Source organism: Ascaphus truei, chromosome 1 (assembly GCF_040206685.1).
Source record: "Ascaphus truei isolate aAscTru1 chromosome 1, aAscTru1.hap1, whole genome shotgun sequence".
In the NCBI taxonomy this organism is placed as follows: Eukaryota; Metazoa; Chordata; class Amphibia; order Anura; family Ascaphidae; genus Ascaphus; species Ascaphus truei.
In genome coordinates, this window is record NC_134483.1 from 517,925,545 (window position 1) to 517,946,337 (window position 20,793).

Consider the following 20,793-nt stretch of genomic DNA (forward strand, 5'->3'; position numbering starts at 1 on the left):
GCCTTTACCCTATCTGAGTAACCGTGTATATCCGACCCAGTGCTTGACCGACGACAAATTGTATAGTATAGCATGAGGCGAGATGTTCTGGATGGTCACTTTGAATCTCCGAGGAAGTGAAGCCTTCCACTTCTTCATCTCTGGCACCACCTTGAACCCTCTCTTGGTGTCCTCCTCAGGTGTTGTCTCTAGGGAGAAGTACCAGTCGGCCTCGTAACGGCCCGGGTAGTTAGGTACAGTGGCCATGTGCCTCATTCCCCCTGGTGGAATCTCTGTCAACACCTTCTCCAGGTTGAAGAATTGTCCAAACCCTTCTTGGGCAGAGATTCTATGGCATTCCTCCTTGAATATTCAGAGAGAAGAGGGGTAATTCGCCGGCTTCTTGCAGAAAGGCCCGGATCAGGGCTCGCACCAAATCCGCATTGGTCGCCAATTTGATGGGAGAGCTTGGATGTTCCTGGGGTTCAGGACATATCAAGGCTTCCACTTCCATGGGATGGGTTTTGTTGGTATTGAGCTGCAGTATATCTAACTGCACTTGAATCACGCCATCGATGGGGTAGTCTTCGCTACTAAGGCCCCACAATTTCATCTTCTCTGCTGACTGTATGGGCAGGTGCTTGAGGTGCATATCGTAAAATGGCCTGTAGATGATTGTCACTTGAGATCCGGTATCAGCAAGGCGGAGGAGTAGATACCTTCCACTTGTACTCGTACTATGGCCTACTCAATTGTAGGCATCCGATTGGGGCTCTTCTTTGGAGCCAGGTGCAGGGGCACTATCCGAGGATGTGGACGGCTGTTCTGCTGACTGCACGGTGATGGCCATGGCTCCGGAGGTGGGAGTGTCTAACTTCAGGCAGCCCCGGGCAAGTGACCTTCTTGATGACAGTTGAAGCAACGGTTGCTTTGGGTTGCACCAGTACTAGGTGTAGGGACTGGTCTCTGGGGCACCCTGAAGACAGAGACATGTGCCACTGGAGGAGGGGTATCCGCTGCACTTTCCGTCTCATTAGGCTTCTGAGCCGACACCCCTTTGGTCTCTCCCTTGCAAGATTCCTTAGGCTTCTTAGGAGTGTGTAGCTGGCAATGCGCCTTGTGCCCTTTCACTTGATTCAATAGCCCCGTAAACGTAGGAGGACTCCCTTGCATGAGAGCACACAGGAGCAGGTTGGCTATATGATGGGTGGGGCTCGATCCTCTCAGGAACTGCTTATGCCGAAATTCATCCACTTCAGAGACGGGGATGAGTTTGTGGGTGAGTAGTGGCCACAATACTAATTGTATATGGTGAAAGAATGCAGATAGCTCCTCCCCTTCTTTCTGTCGGAGAGCATTGAACTTAGACCATCTACGCCGTTACATCCACGTTCTGTTCCCGGTGCATTCTTACCATCGTCGAAGCTGGGGGCTTTAGGCATTCTATTATCCTCTGTCTCTTGACAGCCTCCGAACAGGACCACTCTTCCATTACTTGCAAGGTATGACCCTCAATCGATTCTTCCCCCATGGGCATTGGCAATACCCCAGAAAAGATTTTCAGCTTATGATACTGTTACGTCGGGGACGGCTGGCTTAGCTCCTCTGTCAGCTGCTGTAGGACTCCAGCCAGTAGCTGAGCTCCATCCGAACTGCTGGAGCTGTAGTGACTCTGACCAGACCGTTGGCTGCCAGCTTTGCTTTGGCTAGGATTCCCTGGGGGAGGTAGATGTAACCACCTGCCACTCCTCCACACTAGGGACGACACTAGGTGTCTCCATTTTGATGGTTAGTGTGGGGTAGCTGAGGGGACATCCGCTGGGTGGGGCTTCAGGGAGCTGCAGAAACGGTGGGGCATTTTCCTCCGGTACATCACGGCCGGAGTTGACTAGAATCGTACTCCACAAGAGGGTTGTATCCCAGTTTAGATCTAATATGCAAGCCTTAGCAAACAGCGGGATCTGGCTCAATGTGGCACACATGTCAGGTAAAGACAGTGACCTGGCTGATGGCGGCCACGTGGCATGGTGATGCTTGCCCTGCAGGGCCCACTCGTGGACCCTCTGGCGGGACGATAGGGACATGTTCTCTTCTTAAGCTGATTTGTCTTCAATTTAGATCGGGCACCCCAGGTCTGAATCTCGCGTGCTGCTGTACCTGTTGCTCACAGGAGGCCTAATCCTCTGCCAATGGGAGCCTGGGGTGAGCTCTTTCTCCTTGTAGTGCAGTGCCTCCACCTATTAGGTATCCCAGCATTGGCAGGATAGCCCCTCACAGGATCCAATACACAGTCAGTAATAATACACACAATGTATATAACGGATTTTTACTGTACACGCAATAACATATATGAAACACATATAATAACAGCACCCCTTGTACCCACAGTATACACTCAATGTCCCAACACTTGGTGATCCCCCAAAGTACTGACGGTGCAGTGGCACCAATACCCCTGGTGTCCTTCCCAGAAAGTCCCACCCAAGTGTGAGGTAGCGCTACCCCTGTGAACTGTTAGTGCACTTATACCTTCCTGGGCACTCCCGTACCCAGGTGCAGCAGGCAGATTTAGATCAATCAAGTCCCACATCGCGGGTCCTCCTGCACCAATCCCTTCACTCCTTAAGAGTCCTGATCCTCGTAGTTGGGCGAGCTCCAGCTGGAGTGTGTCACCCAAATGTCTATGTAGGCCTATTGCCTTGTCCCAGACCACAGAGCACCGCGTGGCCATCTGGTCACCGATCCAATAGTACTGCTGTGCACTAATGGGGAAGCATCCCTATCTGGGGCCTTCCCTACAACACTTAACTTAAGTGGCTCAGGGCCTAGCTGGGGCTTAAGGGGGCAAGTCTAGGCCTAGTCCAGGGAAGTACTGCTCCCTGGACACTACCTTTGCTGTTGCTGCCCTCCGTCCAACTGACTCGCGTGTTCCTTGCGCTCCAAGGATATCCTCTCCTCTCCTGGTGCTCGAGCCCTATTGGCTGTAACAGCCCCACGTGGGTTTCCCTCCCCCCAGTGGATCCTGGGACTTGTAGTCCCGTGCTGCGTCTTGCGGAGCCACCTAAGATGGCCGCCGCACTCCTATCTCCCTGCGTATGCGCACCGCATCATACTGCGCATGCACAAAATGTAACATAGCCGCCCCCACCTCCCGATCCTACACACAGCTCCAGTACACAGACCGCCAGCTCCCCCACACCATTGGTAGGGGAAAATGGGGGACTCAGCTACATATATAGATATATATATAAACACACACACACACACACAGGGACATAATTAAAAAAATGGGACAAAAGAGAGATGAGAGATTGAGAAGAAGAGCAAGGTAGAGACGGAAGAGAACCGGGTTGGAAACAGGTTTAAATAGACGGTAGGAAGCATAAGAGGAAAAAATAAACAGGAACCTGGTGACAATTAGCAAGGAAATAAGTCCACTGTGCAAAAAGATAAAAGGGCAACAAAAAAAAACGAGAAATGGTTTTAAGGAAAGAGGCGATTATCTGGGTAACAGGAAAATCAGAAAGGGATATGTGGTGAAAAGATAAATTGGGTGTAAAAGACAGCTAAGATTGCTAGGAGACAATAGGAGAGAAGGATATTTGGTGTAAAAAGTCAAAGAGATGACACAGACAAAAGAGAGGGCACATGGTTAGAAGGTTAGAGCAGAGTATATGGAGAATGTGAGTGGACTCAAGACCCTACCCCCTAATTGAGCCCTTACGGAACAAGATAGCAATCAGCTGCTGCACGTTTGATCTAAAGCTATACCTATTAAATGTCTATACTACATATGTACTGTATGTAAAGGATGTCTCATTCTCATACACCCTTGTGTTTTACAGCCCCCTACCCTTTATCCTGGAGGGCACAACATGCACTTGCCTCTTCTGCCAGCAGCAACGCATCGCCTTGGCCAATGATTGGAGGCGTGCCCGAGGCAGGTAAAAGACTACTTTCCTACAGTGTCCGATTGTTACAGTATGTTATTAAAACAATTGCCTATTATAGAATGGAGTGTGTTCTTGATACAGTAGGTCGCAAAGCAAAACCTTCCATTGCTGAATGTGATCTTATAACATGGCCATAGTGGAACTGTGTTGACAGGCTCTCATCCACATTTATTAATTCCCTCTAAATGATGAAGTGCTGTTCTAAAGTATAGATTGGGATGTATGGGAATCGAAGTAAATCTGATGGTGGTATAAATAACCATCCGTTATTCAGAAATACATATTTGTGTTTGTTATTCATTGGATTTGCTACATGAATCTAGATAATTAAGCATTTGGAAAGGAAAGATGCATACAGTTCTAAATCTTGTATTCCTTTTATCCTGGAATCATGGGGACAAATGTATATGCTTGTTGTGTTCTAGTGTGCTGTGGCTTTATGATAGACCTTTTTAGCTCCAGTATTAAGCATATTAAAAAGTACACCATTTGTAAGATGCCTGGGCTTCATTTGCTTTATATGTATTGCAAATAGCAACAATATTAATTTGTGATTTTCCAGACTACTGTATTTGCATTATTTCTATATTTTATTTTAGCCTATTTATTCATGATTCTAGATGATATGTCGTATTTAATAACAATAGGAGGAAACATTCAAGTGATGCTAATATAACTATATATTTTATGCGGCTTTAGAATGTGTGTGCAGTACTAAAACATTTTAAACTAGCTACAATTGCATACAGATCTGCAAAAAGGCGATACACAACTTTCTACCACCTGTCGTCAGACACAGTGGAGACTGTTGGTAATTTTCCCCCCATACCTATGTTTGGTTTGCAAACTGAACCAGCTTTACAATGCAGAAGGTGTGACCAAGCACCGATTGAGGAGTCCAAAAGGATGAAACCGTTGTCTTTGATTGTCCTTGATTGGATCCACGGATTCTGTACTTCCTTTCTCAGGCTGTAAGGAAAGAGATGGGAAGCTAAAAGTCACAGGCCCAGTATGCTCATTTCCTCGTCATTACATATACAGAATATGTGTCTGCTGCTTAACCACTGCATGACGTGACAATGGGGTTTATGAAGCAGGTTGGCGGGACCTGGGAAAGATGTCAATCTACCCGTGGGCTTTCTACTGTATTTTTACTCACCAGTTAGAACATGTTGGACTCTAAAGAAGCATTTATATAGGATTTCTTTAATAACTGATGTTTTTACATGCTGTTATTGACAGCTGGTTCTTATGTACAACAAAATGGACTCATTAGTAGTATTACATTCTTATCAGTGGGTCTGGATTGTCAGTACTCAGAAATATGCTGGGTAACTTTTTATGTTACTCAATCTGAGTAACTCTAAAGGGATATCTGAACTAATTGACATTTTCGAGAGTGGAGTGTAATCGTTATTTGGACCTCAGATATCCCCATGGGAAACTACGTGAGCAGTGTTGGCTTACCCAAGATTGCTGTTAATGTAAGAGGTCCATGCAATGGAAAACTCCACGTTATACTCACAGGGTTCTTTACTTTGTATGAGTGCATAATACATTTGCAAAGTAGGATCGCACACAACAATTAGAAATGCCCACCAGCTAAGCATTAGTTGTGATAATTTAGGCAGCTCACTCAAGGAGAGGTTGTTCTAATATCTAATCAAGCAGACTTTCTTGGCTGATGTTAGTCCCTTTTGGGGGGGTTATCCAAATCCTTTTCATAACCCCCATTTCCTGTTTGTGGTGTCAGCGCATTAGCAGCTAATCATTTACTTTGTATCACCTTTTGTCTTAAATAACATTCACTGGTGAACCAGGAACCACAAGAGTTTCAAACTGAAAATCTGTAGGAAGTAGTGGAAATTAAACTCCCCAAATTAGTCAACATATTAGTGTAGTTTTACTTTTCCAGTGAATGACTAACTATACATTTATTTTTCACCCCATTTTAATTACGCCGATCACAAAGATTAGGTTGCCAGCACTATATATAATAATTATATCTTCGTTGTATAACTCAGCCCGGTGATCGCAGTGGTTGCAGCGGAAAATAATTCTCAAAAGTGCTGTATGGTGGCTGCTACCACAAGGTACTGACCTTTTATTTTTACAGGCACTGCTTTTAAAGTAAAACCATAGCTGCATTCTTGTCATGCAATAAAGTAAATATTTAATATATGCTCAAACTTTACAACATTCAAAAACCAAGCTTCTGATTAGTCTAAATTCTTGGCCTGGCAATACCCACAAATGTGGACCAGCAACAGCTAAATAAATGTAATTATTAAATTAAAATGTTAATTCAAACAAATTTAGCCCATAATTGTACCAATTGGTTAGCTGACTGGTTTAAAGGCTTCAAGTCTTCCAGCCATCGTGTTAATGGTCAGGTAATGCCTTGTTCTTTGGGCATTTCAATTTAAATCATTAAAAATATATAATCTCACAGACATTTTGGTCCTTAGCGTTCTTACGGTCTTCATATACCATTGCAATAGGACTTCGCTACCTATATTTGGTAGAAGTACCTTCGTTTACATTCTTCTGGTTAGGTGTGCATGTATTTTTTGCTCACCACAAAATGGCGGATGAGGAAGCTTTACTGCTCCTCACTGAGCGAATGTTTTCTGTAGAAGACATAAATCATTAAATTGACCAGTTTTCTAATTATTTATATTGTCGTCATTTTTGATCTTGGAATAGAGGTGTTTACCAGGGCTGGAATCCAGCTATTCATTTTCTGAATGCAGGTTACAGTATATAACTAGGGCCAACATACAAATTATGTAATGAATAGGAAATAGGATATTCCCAAATTACATCTGTTACTGATGAAACGCCTTTGCTGTTCCAAAGAAAACAACTCAAACTAAATGTAATTCATTATACACAAAGAATAAACCATAATTCCTTACATGTAACATGCTTATTGTACTGCACATGAAATTGGACAGGAAAATCAACTTAAAGGAATATGACACTTTAAAAATCTTGCTCGTCTAGTTCAGATACTATGAAGTTTATGTACTAAAGTCCAACAGCTGCAAAACGGGTTCAAAAGTAGTGCAAAGAAATGGCATGATTGTTGAAGGACAGAATCCAATTGCTTTCAGTGGGATTACCTTTCTTTGGTCGATATGGAGCTGTTTTTGCAGGAAGGAGACTTTGGTGCAGTAATTAGGCCCCTATGTGTGCAAAGGGATAATTGAGTATGTACAGTAACCCTCCCTGTTGGGCTTATTATATGAGTTAAAGGCGTTAGATACTACACACCTGCCCCTCTAGATAAGGTGTTTGCCAATGACAAGACAGAGTCTTAGCCCCGCCCCTTTTCTGCCTAGAGAAAGGGGGGAGAGAGAGGTGATAAATAGGAGGGGAGAAGCATTCTAACAGTCACCTCCCTGGTCTCTCCTCCCAGGATCTATCTCAATGATAAATAGTTAAGTTGGGGTAGCAGTCTCCTTTATTATTTTCCAGAGCAGGGAAGTGTGCTTTCAAGTCAGGCCCCTAGTAAAGGAAGCTGGAAAAATACAGACTTCAACAGGGGAGATCAGTGTCCTTGAGGGGTTTCCCTATCTGTAGCCCTGGGATTAATCTGAAATCAGGATCGTCAGAAGTTATGACACAGGTAGGATAAGGTAAGTAGGATCCTGAAAGAATAAAGTACTGTGCACGTTTGAAGAATCACCCCTGCTACCTGAGTACTGTATGTGAGGTGAACAGGGTAGGATACAGAGTAGACATACAATTGTGGATATATGGTGCTCAGGTACAAGGACCTATACTCTTAACAATGAAGGGAGAGAGGTAACACTGGGTAATATTAAAATGGAGATACTAAACCTATAGTGGGGCTCTAGTTACCCTGAAGGTGGGGGTAGGTGCACGGAGACACCCCCCCTTATCTCATTGGGCTGGCCCCAGGTAAACGTACTCACAACTCAGTGTCTCCAGTGACTCTCTCCATCAGCGTGCTGCTGTATCCGGTCAGGGAAATCCAATGCAGTGTGTGTGTGCAGCGCACAGCCAAAAGTGGGTAAAGAGCAGGTCTGGCAAAAAAATCCTTTATTGTTAGGCCATAAAATAGAGGGTTGCAAACCTTCTACGCGTTTTGTGCGATACGGGCACTTTATCAAGAAGTGTCTAACACAGTACAAAGAATATTTAAATAGCAGTTGTTTGCCGATTTGGCGCCAAAAATCAATGACGTCACAACATATTCTTACCAAAGAGTAATGTCCCCGTTACGCAAGCGTCATGCAGATCTGTTCCTTGCGCGGCCTCACTGCGGGACACAAGCCTATCAGCGCCCAAAGGAGTGACACGCATCCCATGAGCAGTGAAGAGCCAGCTCTCGCGAGATGCGACTCACGCAATTCCCGTCTGCTCGCGCATGCGCACACGGATCGCTCAAAATCCTCATTGATTCCCTCTGTAAGTATGTAGTATGACACCATAACTACTTATATACACACTTACCTTCCTACCGTCTCTAAGTTCTCCCTATACTGTATATGCCAATCCCGGGCTCAGTGACGTCGGCTCGCACCGGAAGTTGTGACACGCAACCTTATGGAGATTCCAGCGATTTTGGGCTTGTTTTCGTAGAAGACCTGCAGGTGGCGCCCGAGAGGAGGAGCAGCGGTTTCCCATTGTAAGTCAATGGAGCCATCCATTTCAATGGGGATTCCTCGACGCCGACCTCCAGGAACGGGTTGGCAGCCATCCAAACTGCAGACCGCTAAAGCGGATACATTTTCTTAAAGAGAGCTTTTATCACTACTAGTTCAAGGTCAACTACAATTGCGTGGGAAACTTAGGTTCTAGGGCACCCAGGAATAAAATTCTTTTTGCCCCTAGCCCCTAGGAACCCCCACACCCGACCACCACAGGGTCCGAGAATGAGGTACCCGCATAAAGGGTCGAGCTCAGCAGGAGGGTCGCGCCATTGACTCTAATGGCGGAGCGGAGGCCCCATTGAATCCCATGGCGGCACTCGCCCATGCATTCCCTATGGCGGCGCCGGCCATTGATTCCAATGGGGGAATAGCCATGTGGCGTTAAAACTGTAACATGTGTAAGTCCATATCTCCGGTTCTGTGAGGACCAAAGGGCTGGGATTTGGGTCGCATGTAGTCACTGTTCCGGCATAACTGTATGGCCATTTCCAGCCCTCTCCGAACAACCAGACGGAGTATGGGCAACTGTAAAGAATTGTGATTTTCCCCATAGACTTCAATGGCGGCGTTACTTCATTGAAAGACTATGGCGGAAGAGCCCTATAGACTTCAATGGCGGAGTTGCCCCATTGAAAGACTATAGCGGCTGAGCCCATTGACTTCAACGGCGGAGTTGCTCCATTGGAAGCCTATAGCGGTGGAGCCCGTTGATTTCAATGGGAAAGAGTGAAAAGAGATTCATTTTTAGAGCGGAGAATCCTGCATTAAAGTAATAAGAATTTTAACTTGTTTTTTGTATCTCCGGTTCTGGGGGTCACAGAGAGCTGAAACTTGGCCACCATGGAGCGTCACCTCCGGCATGAGGGACTGGCAAGTTTCAGCCCACTGGGCCCAGCAGAACGGATTATTTTAATATGTGAAGATATTAAAGAGTGAATTGTATTTTGGGTCTGGTATAAAAACTCAGAGCCCATATGGTATGGTAATGCTCAGGATGGGAGACAAGTGGTCTATCATAAACTCCTGATCAAATAGTCCCCCACCCTGCTTGTGTATGCGAGCACAAAGGAATGCAGGACATGGGTACTTGATATTAAGTGTTGTAATTCACACCTTGGTACAAAGGGTATCCTGGCAAAGCCAGATTTAAGACGCCAGTCTTGTGGGAGGGGGGCTGAGGAAATAAGCCCCCTGATTAGAATAATACCCCCCTTAGTGGGCAGGTATTATGGTGCCCCTCAGGTGAGGTGGCAAGGAGAGATTGGGTGCAGGTAATTGTTCTCCAATGGCCTGCACTCAATGATAAGGTATAGGACTGGAATTATATATAAACCAGTGTCATTCCTATACTCAGTTGTCTTCGTGTCTTTTCGTGATGTCTTCATCTGAACCTGTATTGTGGAAGGAATTGCCAATCCTGTATCCTGATTGCTTTCTTGTCCAACCCCTTAAGTAAGTGTCTATATTTTGCCTGTTATTTGTAGATCTTGTGTGTTCACCTTCTTTAAGAAATAAACTATATTTATTATATCTAAGTCGTGTTCAATTCAACCCAGATATTTTGGTGTGAATTATTATAACCTATCACTAGCTACCGTGACAGCCGGGAAATAACAGTTACATGTTAGGCGCTTGTGAACCTAAGCACTCACAATATCACAATAATATTTTCCAAATAATACTCTGATGCAGATGACAACTGGGATCCAAAGATTGGGCTTAACAAAATGTCAACTTTAACTTTTTTCAGCATGTGGATATCAGAGGAGCTTTATTTTTGTCCAGTGGCCATCTCTCCCACATTTCTATATTTCATTATTTTATGTTTTAAATTAGCTTTTTTTCACTGCTACAATATTCCTTTTCATCTCAGTACAAGTTACAGGGAGAAGGAGCAGCTCAGTGAATAAAGACACTGACGGTAAACAACGACACTGAGTTTGAAGCAGGGTCCTTCAAACCTTGGGCAAGTCACTTTATCTCACTGTGCCACAGACACCAAAATTATAGATAGCAAGCTCATCTGTGTCTGTACAAAATTCCTATGTGCTGCATCCTGTGCACTATACTATGTAATTGTGATGTGCTTTGAGTCCCATTGAGAGAAAATCACTATATGAAATAAAGTTATTATTACTAAAATGAGACATTTACTACATTTCTCTTTTAAATCTCCCTGTTAAAAGCTTGCAGATGTTGTGCGTTATGCTTAAAGCATCAGAATAAATAGTATGCTACTTTCAATGTGTATCTTACTTTATTTAATTCTACAAAACACAAAACCCCAGCAAGCTCTTTTTGGGAACCCTTGAGCCCCCACAAAAAAAAAATATATATATATATATATATATATATATATATATATATATATATATATGTATATGTGTCAAAAAGCCCACCCTCCCCACTTCCCAAGTCAGCAGGTCTTTCACATTCTACTGGATATAGATCCAATGTGGTCTTTCTCCCTCCTAATAGAGGTAAATGAGAATTTTAATCCTAATAGAGGTATATTAGTATTTTATCTGGTAGTGTTAGGACTTGCGAACAGGGTCTGCCTTGGCGTGGCTCGCAAGCTTACAATGCTTTGGCCAAAGGGTTAAACTAAATAACCCTTTTTCAAGAGAATATATAAGTATTTTACTGTGTATTTTTGTCATTTTGGATGCAGCATTGGGCTTCTCTGTCGTCTGTTTTATTTAATTCTACAAAGAACAAATTGAGCCAACAATATCAGAACTGCTGAAGGACAGAAGTTTGCACAGGGAAGCGATTTACGTTGCAAGCCGTTAAGGGAAATCAGTTTTGCAAAAAGAATGCAGCAGTAGGTGGAGCCATTTTCATGTTCTTTCTCTTTGTGTATATAAAAAGATGTTTTTGTCCCAAGGTTTTACATGAACTCACAGCACAATGGCTTTTTTTTTGTGTGTATAATTCACTCACTGTCAGCTTGCTACAAATAAAAACGGTTCTCTGCTCAAGTGGTACAATTCTCTCCCTGCAGGGCAGCCATTACATTACTGTACAGTAACTAATGTTAACGGTAACCCTCCCAGTCCTGGAAAGAAACACTGCATGCACCTTCAGCAGAACATGTTATATTTGTATCCATGTGTATACTTACCAATACTTAACAACACTACAAAGAGTTTTCTGAATCAGTCACTGGTTGACGGCTACTAGGGTACAATTCATGGGCATCTGCATTTGTGGGCAGCATTTCACTATGCAATGCTCATAGATTTGCATTGCAGGACACATTTAATTAAGCTACTATTTGGCCCCCTGTTTATAACCACTAATTTTTTGGGGCACTTTGCTGGCCTTCTTTAGAGTACCAAACTACCCATCACTTTACCTTTGGACACCAAACTTCCTCTTAGTCTTAGCACACAATTAATGCCGTGGATACATGTAGAGATGGGCCAGAAAATTTCAGTGGATTTTGATCCGCCACGGATCGACCTGTTCATTTGGTCTGCGGTTTTCCGTGAATCCGCCTCAAAAAGGGCGATTCGTCTTTTCCGGCTTTTTTTTTTTTTTTTTTTTTTTTAATCACTGACAATCCACATGGCGTATTCCCCAATCCAGTTTGTTTCCGGATTTGTAAACATCCGCCAACGGATTACGGAATCCATGGATTGGATTCTAAAAAAAAAAAATCCGTGCGCATTGTATCCAATGGCGTTTTTTAAATTAATCCCCACAGATTGAAACTAGAACAATCCGTCAACGGATTTTACACTGCGGGACAGATTTCGAATGGAAAGTCCGGGAAATGGATTTTGACAGTTTCGCCCATTTCTAGAAATCATGGGAATTCCAGGGACTTTTCTTTCAATAAGGAACCAATAAGTTTTCACTCGTTCGTAAACCATATAAACTATGCATACATAGACTCTCCTTATACTATAGGAGCAATGCCAATACACTTCACTTTATTTGCAGATAAAACAGCGTTGTCCTGAAAAACGTTCTGTTAATCCTATGCTATTAAGTTCAATTACTGCGGTTATTTTCCCACATGATTACCTTAATAAATAAGGCATAAACTCAGGGAAAATAACAGACGTAGCTGGTTTTTGGTAACATCACATTATTTATTTATAGAAACGGAAAAAAAATGAATGTCAGTGTAAGGAAAAATGCACTAAAAATAATATTGTGGATAAAAATCTATTTAAAGTAACAAACAAATAATATAAATAGAGGGGGGGGATATCTGCAGCAGCTAAAAATTTTTAATAAAAAGTGTAAAAAAAAAATCTAGGTGAAAATATCTAGGCCTATATATAGAGTGGTGATGTTTTAAAAAAAGATATATATTCTAATGTGAAAATGACAAAATAATTAATTGAATACCTTTGGAAAAATATTGAACTCACTATAAAAGATATATAAACAATAGAATTGATGAATAAAAAGTATCATGAGTGTATACTGTCCCAGTGCTGCTTCTTAAAATATATTTTTTTTTTTCACAATTTTTGCAAATTAAACTGTTGTTACAGGTACATATTTGCCGCATATTTTTAATTGTATGATTAAAGAACATATTTTTTTTTTTACGGTCTTGCAGTATATACAAATAAAATATCTGCACTTATAGCAATGTTTGTTGATGTCATAAGAAGCTGATGCAAACACTTAGAGACAACATAAGCGATTCAGTAAGAATCTATAACTAGGCAATAAATAGATAGCATTGGTGGATAGTGGATCACCCTTGACAATGCAGATCAGAAATTCGCAAACCGTTTTAGAGATATCAGGACCTAGAACGAAGTGTCGTGAGAGTAAGGTGAAACCTAGGATGGACAGGGCAGAGATATAGTGAGATGAAGCAGGAACATCCGTGCCACCTTCTCAAGGCACATATGTACCATCTGTGCTTTAGAAACATCTTCAAGTCCCGTTATTTGCCCTGATTTAACAGACATATATATTGATTTATTTTAAATACTGTATATATTATAAACCTCTTCAGCCGATGTCAATCCATTGCTGGATCAAGGCCACCCCAATGGTCTTCGAGGTACTTCGGTTGCAAGCCTCTGTTCTCCATGGTACTCCAACAAATGTCCTACTTTTGTCCTCCCATCCGACTTGATGTTTTGATATCTTTTGGAATCCAGGTAGGTATCTCCTTTGTCCAACAATGGTCTATTCTTCTTGCAATAAGTTTGGCCCACTGCCATTTTAATTTCTTGACTTTTTTTTTGTTGTTTTGTTTCTTAACTCATTTATTTATTTTTCTTCAGGAAATACCCAGCATGCACCTTCCCATACTTTTGTGAGTTGTGTGAAGCTTCTTAATTATCTTCTCATTTACGGTCCAAGTTTAAGATTCATACATGAGCACAGGCAGAATACACTGTTGAATACTTTTCTCTTAAGGCCCAGTGGAAGGTTCCGTGAAAGATTATTTTGTTTCTTCCAAAATAAGCTCTATCCTAACTTAATTCTCTTATTGATTTCATTCAAAGTTTTCATCCATTGTTACTTGCTGGCCAAGTTAAACCTTATTTTACATTTATGGTTATTTCCATTTATTTAGATTTCTGTAGAGTTGACACCTTTGTTGATCACTTTGGTCTTGCTGACATTTATACGAGGGCCTATCTTCTTGCTTGTTTATGCAAGCTCTCTGCTTTGTTGTGAGACGTCGTTTGAACTTGTGGCAAAATTAACAATGTCTTCTTTCCCCCCCCCCATGGATGAAGATAATTATAACATTGTTCCATTGTTCTGGAATTTTCCTGCTCTTCAAGCAGCATGTAGGGAATTTGAAGGATTTTCTCTACTTCTTCGACCGGAATCTTTCAATATTTCAGCTGTTATTCCATCTTTCCCATTCTTCATAGATTTGATGTCATTGGTGGTTTCTTCTCCCTCTTCACCTGCTTGTTTATGCCCTGTGTTATCTGTGTTTTTGATTTCTTGTAGAAGTCCTCCGTACAGGTATTTTTTTGTCGATCCGTTGTCTTAGTGGAGTGCAATGATTTGTTTCTTTCAATTCATAAGTCGCTGCTTCATCATCTTTAAACTTTTATTATCTTCGATAGTCTTTACCATATCAGAGTAAAATTTAATCACCTCTTCCGTTACATGCTTGCGGATCCTGTTAATAACTTAATAATAATAATAATAACTTTATTTATATAGCACTTTTCTCACAATGGGACTCAAAGCGATTCACTGCACTGCATATGACATTTTTTGCTCTTGCATAGTGAGGTTGCTGTAATTGCTTTGTCTCAACTGTTGAGAACCAGAGGCAAATAACGAAACAGGCCCAGCAGAAAGCGGGTGTGATGACCCTCAGAGGGGGACACCACCACAAGGCCAGAGGTCGGAGTGGTGAGACTTATATCCCCAGCTATTCAGGGAGGACAAAGACAGGGAAGCAAGGAGGAGGACTCCCGTACCAGGGCCGGCTTGATGGATGTGCCATCTGTGCTACTGCACCGAGCCCAGCGGTTACAGGAGGCCCCGCACTCTTCCCCACAAAAATGAAACTGATTGCCTGGGGAGAGCGCGGGGCCTCTGCAAATCTCTAACTTTCTCCTTTGTGATCTCTTCCTGCATAGTCCTGTCATGGTGCCGCAATGTCAAATGGTGTCACATTGCCATGACAATGGGACATCCGTTGTCATAGCAGCGGGACAGCACGTGAACACCCTCTGCCGCTGTATTGCCATGACAACAGCGTCATTACTTCATGTGCGTCCCATTGTCATGGCAACGCGATGCCATTTGACATCACAATGCCGTGATGAGGGACTCTGTAGGAAGAGATCGCGACGGAGAAGATGAGAGGCCCGCACCACATGTCCCTGCACCCAGCCCCACGATATTCCCAGCAGCCCCGGCCCGTAGCAGGTTTCTGTAGATTTGGGTGCCGTGCTTTCAACGTATTTTTTTTCTGTATGGGCAATAATGCCCTTTTTATTATTCAACACATTAAAGAGTTAATGCAAAATAGTTCTTCTTGCGCTCTCTTTGTTTTAATATCATTATGCAATTTCCCCGTTCTGGGGGAAATCAAAATGGCCACCTGTCACGTTGCTTATAGTAAGCCAATTTTTAGCGGAACCTTTTTATGACATGCAGCTGTCCCCTCACTGATTAGATGCCACCGGTCATCGCCCCCATTTAGTAAAGGGACATCCTCGGTGATAATGAACATGCGGTTAGGCTCTGAGGGTCACTCTGAGGTTGGTTTAATAATGATGTCACATTGGGGGTGGGCTGTGGCTTTTAACATCATTCAGCAGGTGTTACATTGTATCCACAACATCTGCCACTAGAGTCTGTGTGTTGTTGTTCTTGTTAGTTTGCCTATCCTGCAGCTGGTCATATTCGCCTCTTTTTGTCGTTCTCCGGCAACTCCAGGGCTTGTTCCCTAAGTGCTTCTCTGCACTTAGATTTCAGTACAGGCCATTTATCAAACTCAAATAAACTTGTAACAGCCTTTCTGCCGTAATAAACAAAAGCAGCTGTACCCCTGTGTTCCTTATCTGCACAAACGCGAGCCCTGTGAAAAGCCTTTCCTTTTTATCCCCCCTCGCTTAAGATATTATTTCTCCAGACAGGAGCACATAAACTTCAGCTCGGCAAACTGGAATTTAGGGCACCCTGCTACAAATTGCAATGTTTAGAATATGATCATTCAGAATATGAATTAGTTGCCATAACAACCGCTTTGTTTTAGTAATTCGCTCCGACCGTGAATTGCAAGAGCACAAACAGAAATAAAGAAAGCCGTAATTACTCGCTGGATTGTTGTGGAGTGGAAGTGTCTGTTTATTAATATCAGAATTAATTTGGTTTTCGTAGCAAATGGAGAGATGATAAATACAAGTTGTGTCCTGTGAGCTGTTAATGGCTTGTGCTGCTTTCCCTGCAGAAGAGGCCGCATTATGCTATTCATGCAGGGCTTTGCTTCAGAGACAAGGAGAATAGGGGCTATTATTGCTCAGTGGAGCAAACACAAAGAAATGCCCAAATGCATTTTCAAAGAAGGCACACAAGATCTTTTAACAAAGCCATACTAATCAAATACATATACATTTTTAAAAGTGAAACATTACCAACTTTTTAGATGTGACAGACATAGCTTTGCTTTTCTAGAATCGGGCACCAGCTGGATCACCTTCAGCCAAGACCCACAGGCATTATTCTATAGCCAGAAATATTCCACACACAAAATGAGCGCAGACCGAAGATTGTTTTCCGAAAAGCTCATTACCGCTAATTTATAAAACTTTTTTTTTTAAAAGTTATAAAACAGTGACTCCACCCAAACACCCGCAACATCAGAACATGCCGAGGGTTACCCTAGCCCTGCCGCACATTACATAGGAGTGAGAAACATATATGACAAGTCCTTTTCTTATATACAAGGGGCAACAGGCCAGCAATCATAATGCCTGATACTGAACAAAAGAAAAAAAGAAGGGGAAGATTGATCAATAGGTTCATTTAAACCTTTGTGGGTTTGTTCTATTTCAGAAGCAAAAAAGAAAAAAGGCATCATAAGACAATAATCATTCGTGATAATTACCGCTGAAGGGCTGCGAATATTTTTTTTATATGGAATAAGTGTATACTCACTAGCATGTCAATGCACAGGAGTATTTAGGTAACGTCAAACACAATTTCTACATGAGACATATCTCACCAATCTGTAAATTAACAAATGGTAAAACATTCTCAGAAGATCTAAAAAGTGGTCTGATCATATCTCCACGTGGAAGCCCAATCTACAGAACCTTCAGTTGATAAGAAACAAGGAGTGACTTGAGTATGGATCTGATCTATAAAAAGGTAAGAAGAATTGTTAAGAGGTTTTACTTGCACTTACCTACTTAACTTTTAATGTATTACATCCTTATCTATTCACGTCTGTTCCACTACTTCTCTTTTTTACTATTTTATAAAATAAATAGCACTAAGGGGCTTATTTGGGGGATATACAATACGCGCCTAAAAGTCATAATGCAACATATGTAGCAGAGTGAAGGCACTACAGGTGAACTCCACAAGGGAGGCACATGCAGCCTTTGTCTTTCAGGTGACCACCTCTGATTTTTAGATAAGCATAAGCACGTTCGCAAATTCCACATTGGATTCGGATTTTAAGTCAAGAAGGTTGAGAATTTGACATTCAAACTTCGTAACAAAAGTCAAAACTCTGGAAAAATGAATGCTCTGGTTCATTTTTTTTTTATTCTCATTTTTTTTTATAAGGGTTTTTTGTGTTTTCTTTGTAATAAGTGTAAGAATCCCAGTTCAGTTACATTATAACTGGTAATAAACGTGGAAGAAGGGAGGGCTGACTAAGGGATATTCTCCGGATAAATACAGTCGTGGCAGATTTAGTAAGTAGATGAGAGAAGGATTACACCAAGAATGAGAGAGACGGGTTAATACCAGAAGAGAAGATGTACCGCCAATATCAGACAGAGGGTTAACACCAGGATAAGAAGAATTATGCAACCGTCTTTGAAGATATTATAACTTTTATGATGTCACCGCCATTTTTGTATTATTTTTGTATGCGAGTATTTATCTTACAGAATAAACTTTTTTTTTATGTGCTAAAACCGGAAATGCTGAGTTCTGTTTTGCCGTTGTCATCTATGGAAAGACCAAGGACGTTTAACAATAAGATGGCCAAAACATTTGTGAAAACAAATTCAAAGTTTGATACAATTGAACACATGTGGTTTTTAAAATTGTTTTAGTGCATAACTTTATAAAAAAAATCCCAAACTTATTGGGGTTTTTTTTTTTTTTTACAAAACAAAAACATAATTTTGTTTTACAATCACAACACAAAAATTAGTTTAGCGCTAAAACATCAATGAAAGTGCCCACCCTGTGTTTTATACACTGCTAATCAAACTTTCATTTTTGTTGGAGGTTTGAGATACAAAATAATTGAAATATTTAACTGCCATCTCCCCCACACGTCACATTTTTCTTCCTGCCTGTCCAGGCATATAACAGGAAAGCTCCTTTTTGCCTTCCCGTGTTAATCGTGCCCAGTTAACATTAGACAAATGTTCTTGCCTTGTAATATTTTAGAGCTGTGTTTTTTGGTTGTGGTTGCGACCTCCCTGTGGTTGACGCGCCTCATGTAGGGAGGGCCCACATGTTACCATTGTCGATCAGAATAATCTACTGTAAGTGACTCAGGTTAGAACACTCTGGAACACCCATGACTTGTTCAGCTTGAAAACTTCCAGAGTAGCTTCGTTACGCTGACACGATTAACCACTTTGCTCTATTGGCTCATCGCCTAAGATCAAAGATGACACCTAACACTAGCGGACAACGACCCTCCTATATTTGGGCAAGTCTGCCGTAGATCTTGACCCAAGAAAATGCGGTAACATCACAGAATGAGTTACACAGCGATGCCCTGTATAGGAGGATCTTTACTGTGCCAGTCTACACCTGCTACCGCCCCACCATTTCTGCAACCTGGCCAACCCCTAGTCGAGGACTGGGGAATATCTCCGCTATACCAGATATTCTTGTTAACACTAATAACAAACACTCAAACACTTGGGGCTAACATTGTTACTCGGAAGGGATTTGGACGGACACTCTTGGTCGTTTTTCTCCTTTCCGATGTCCTGGATTTGCCCATCTCTCAAACCGTTACATATAAGGTAGCAATTAGAGCCATGTTACCACTATCACGCACGTACACTCTTTACCTTTTTATGTCCTCACGTTTTTCATTTAGGCAAAAGAAAAATCTAACGAAAAATGGGCTTTATTACAAATTGTAGTCACAATGTTTGCATACGAGCTTAGCAACTATCAAGAAAACTTTCTTTCTTTGTTTTAGCTATATATGCATTTTTGTGAAATTTTATATTACTGCTCTGATTATATGATGCCAGCCAATGAAAATAATTAAAAAAAAAAACAGTCTGCACTAGAAACACTATTGCTCTTAAGTACCTTAAGGGTTTTTCCAGCTCTATCTAATTAGACCATGGTTACAAAAAATGGTGAACTCTTTAAAAAAAAAATAATAAAACAAGAACTCATAAAACAAAAAAGAGTCAAGGTACATTGGTGAGGTGCATTGGAAAAAAAAAAGGCTCCTACCGCCTCCCCTGCATAATAAACAAGCAGGTCTTGAAAAGTACAGTACAGTAGTTACGAATAGATTCATACACTAATATATCACTGTAAAATTCATTTTTATTGAGCCCAAGCGTCGTGGGTAACAAAATCATGGCTGTATTTCAAAGCAAGTAGTAGTTACATCCTAGTTCACTGAAAAGTGTAAAACTTTATATATAAAGGATATATATATATATATATATATATATATGTATATATATATATATATATATATATATATATAACGCAACAAAAAAGTATCCATAAAACAAGCACACGGGTATACCAAGAGTAGATACAGTAGAGGCAACGTTTATTCTAACATTTGCTGTAAACTAGCCGGGTTACATTCTGGGTATGTGCTGGGTATGTGCTGGGTATGTTCTGGGCTAGTTTGAGGCACGTTTAAGGCATTTCTGCATTGACTAACGACCCATAGGATTAACACAGCAGGGATCCCTGGCAGTCCAATTCAGTTTGAATGGGACTGCCAGGGACCCCCCGCTGTTAATCTGATAGGCCATTAATCAATGCAGAAATGCTGGGGCTAGTTTAAGGAAAGTTTAAGGCATGTATTCAGAATGTACCTGGGTGTTTCCTGGGTCTTTTGGGGAATTGCCACTGGTTTTTGTTAGAATAATCGCTGCCTCTACTGTATATATTGACAAATTTATTGATATTATATAAAACAAGGGGAGAAATATTTAAAAAGGAGGGGGTCTTAATACTGACAGTTTTAGTAACCACAGGGACAAAGGCAAAAAGTGGTAGCAAGGTTATCCCCACTAACTGTTTGAATGGCAAACGTTTATGCCATGGTGATGCCGCTAGGTAACTCAGCCAAAGGCACAAAGGGTCTAAAGTAACATAGTGCTGCAGAAACTATGTACTAGAAGGTGGAAATAACAGATATAATACCACTCATCCACATGGGGTTATATAGATAGTGCCAGTGGATTGGATCCTGAGACATAAAGAACATCTAGCATCATGATAGAAAGTCTGTGATACATCACCAATAATAGATGGTA

General features: G+C 41.6%; 1 protein-coding gene across 4 annotated transcripts in view; it reads left to right on the plus strand.

Moving 5' to 3' along the window:
- The first annotated feature begins 3,836 nt into the window (after positions 1 to 3,836).
- Positions 3,837 to 20,793, plus strand: part of CTBP1 (C-terminal binding protein 1) — a 428,679-nt gene continuing 411,722 nt past the window's right edge. For 3 of the 4 annotated variants that reach the window (XR_012788155.1, XR_012788154.1, XM_075571294.1), the window contains exon 1: positions 3,837 to 3,923. Coding sequence is in view for 2 of the 4 variants with exons in the window: in XM_075571294.1 (XP_075427409.1) it covers positions 3,899 to 3,923 (25 nt within the window). In the remaining 2 variants the exon portion in view is untranslated. The remainder of the gene's footprint in view (positions 3,924 to 20,793) is intronic. The other variant, XM_075571285.1, reaches the window with a different exon arrangement.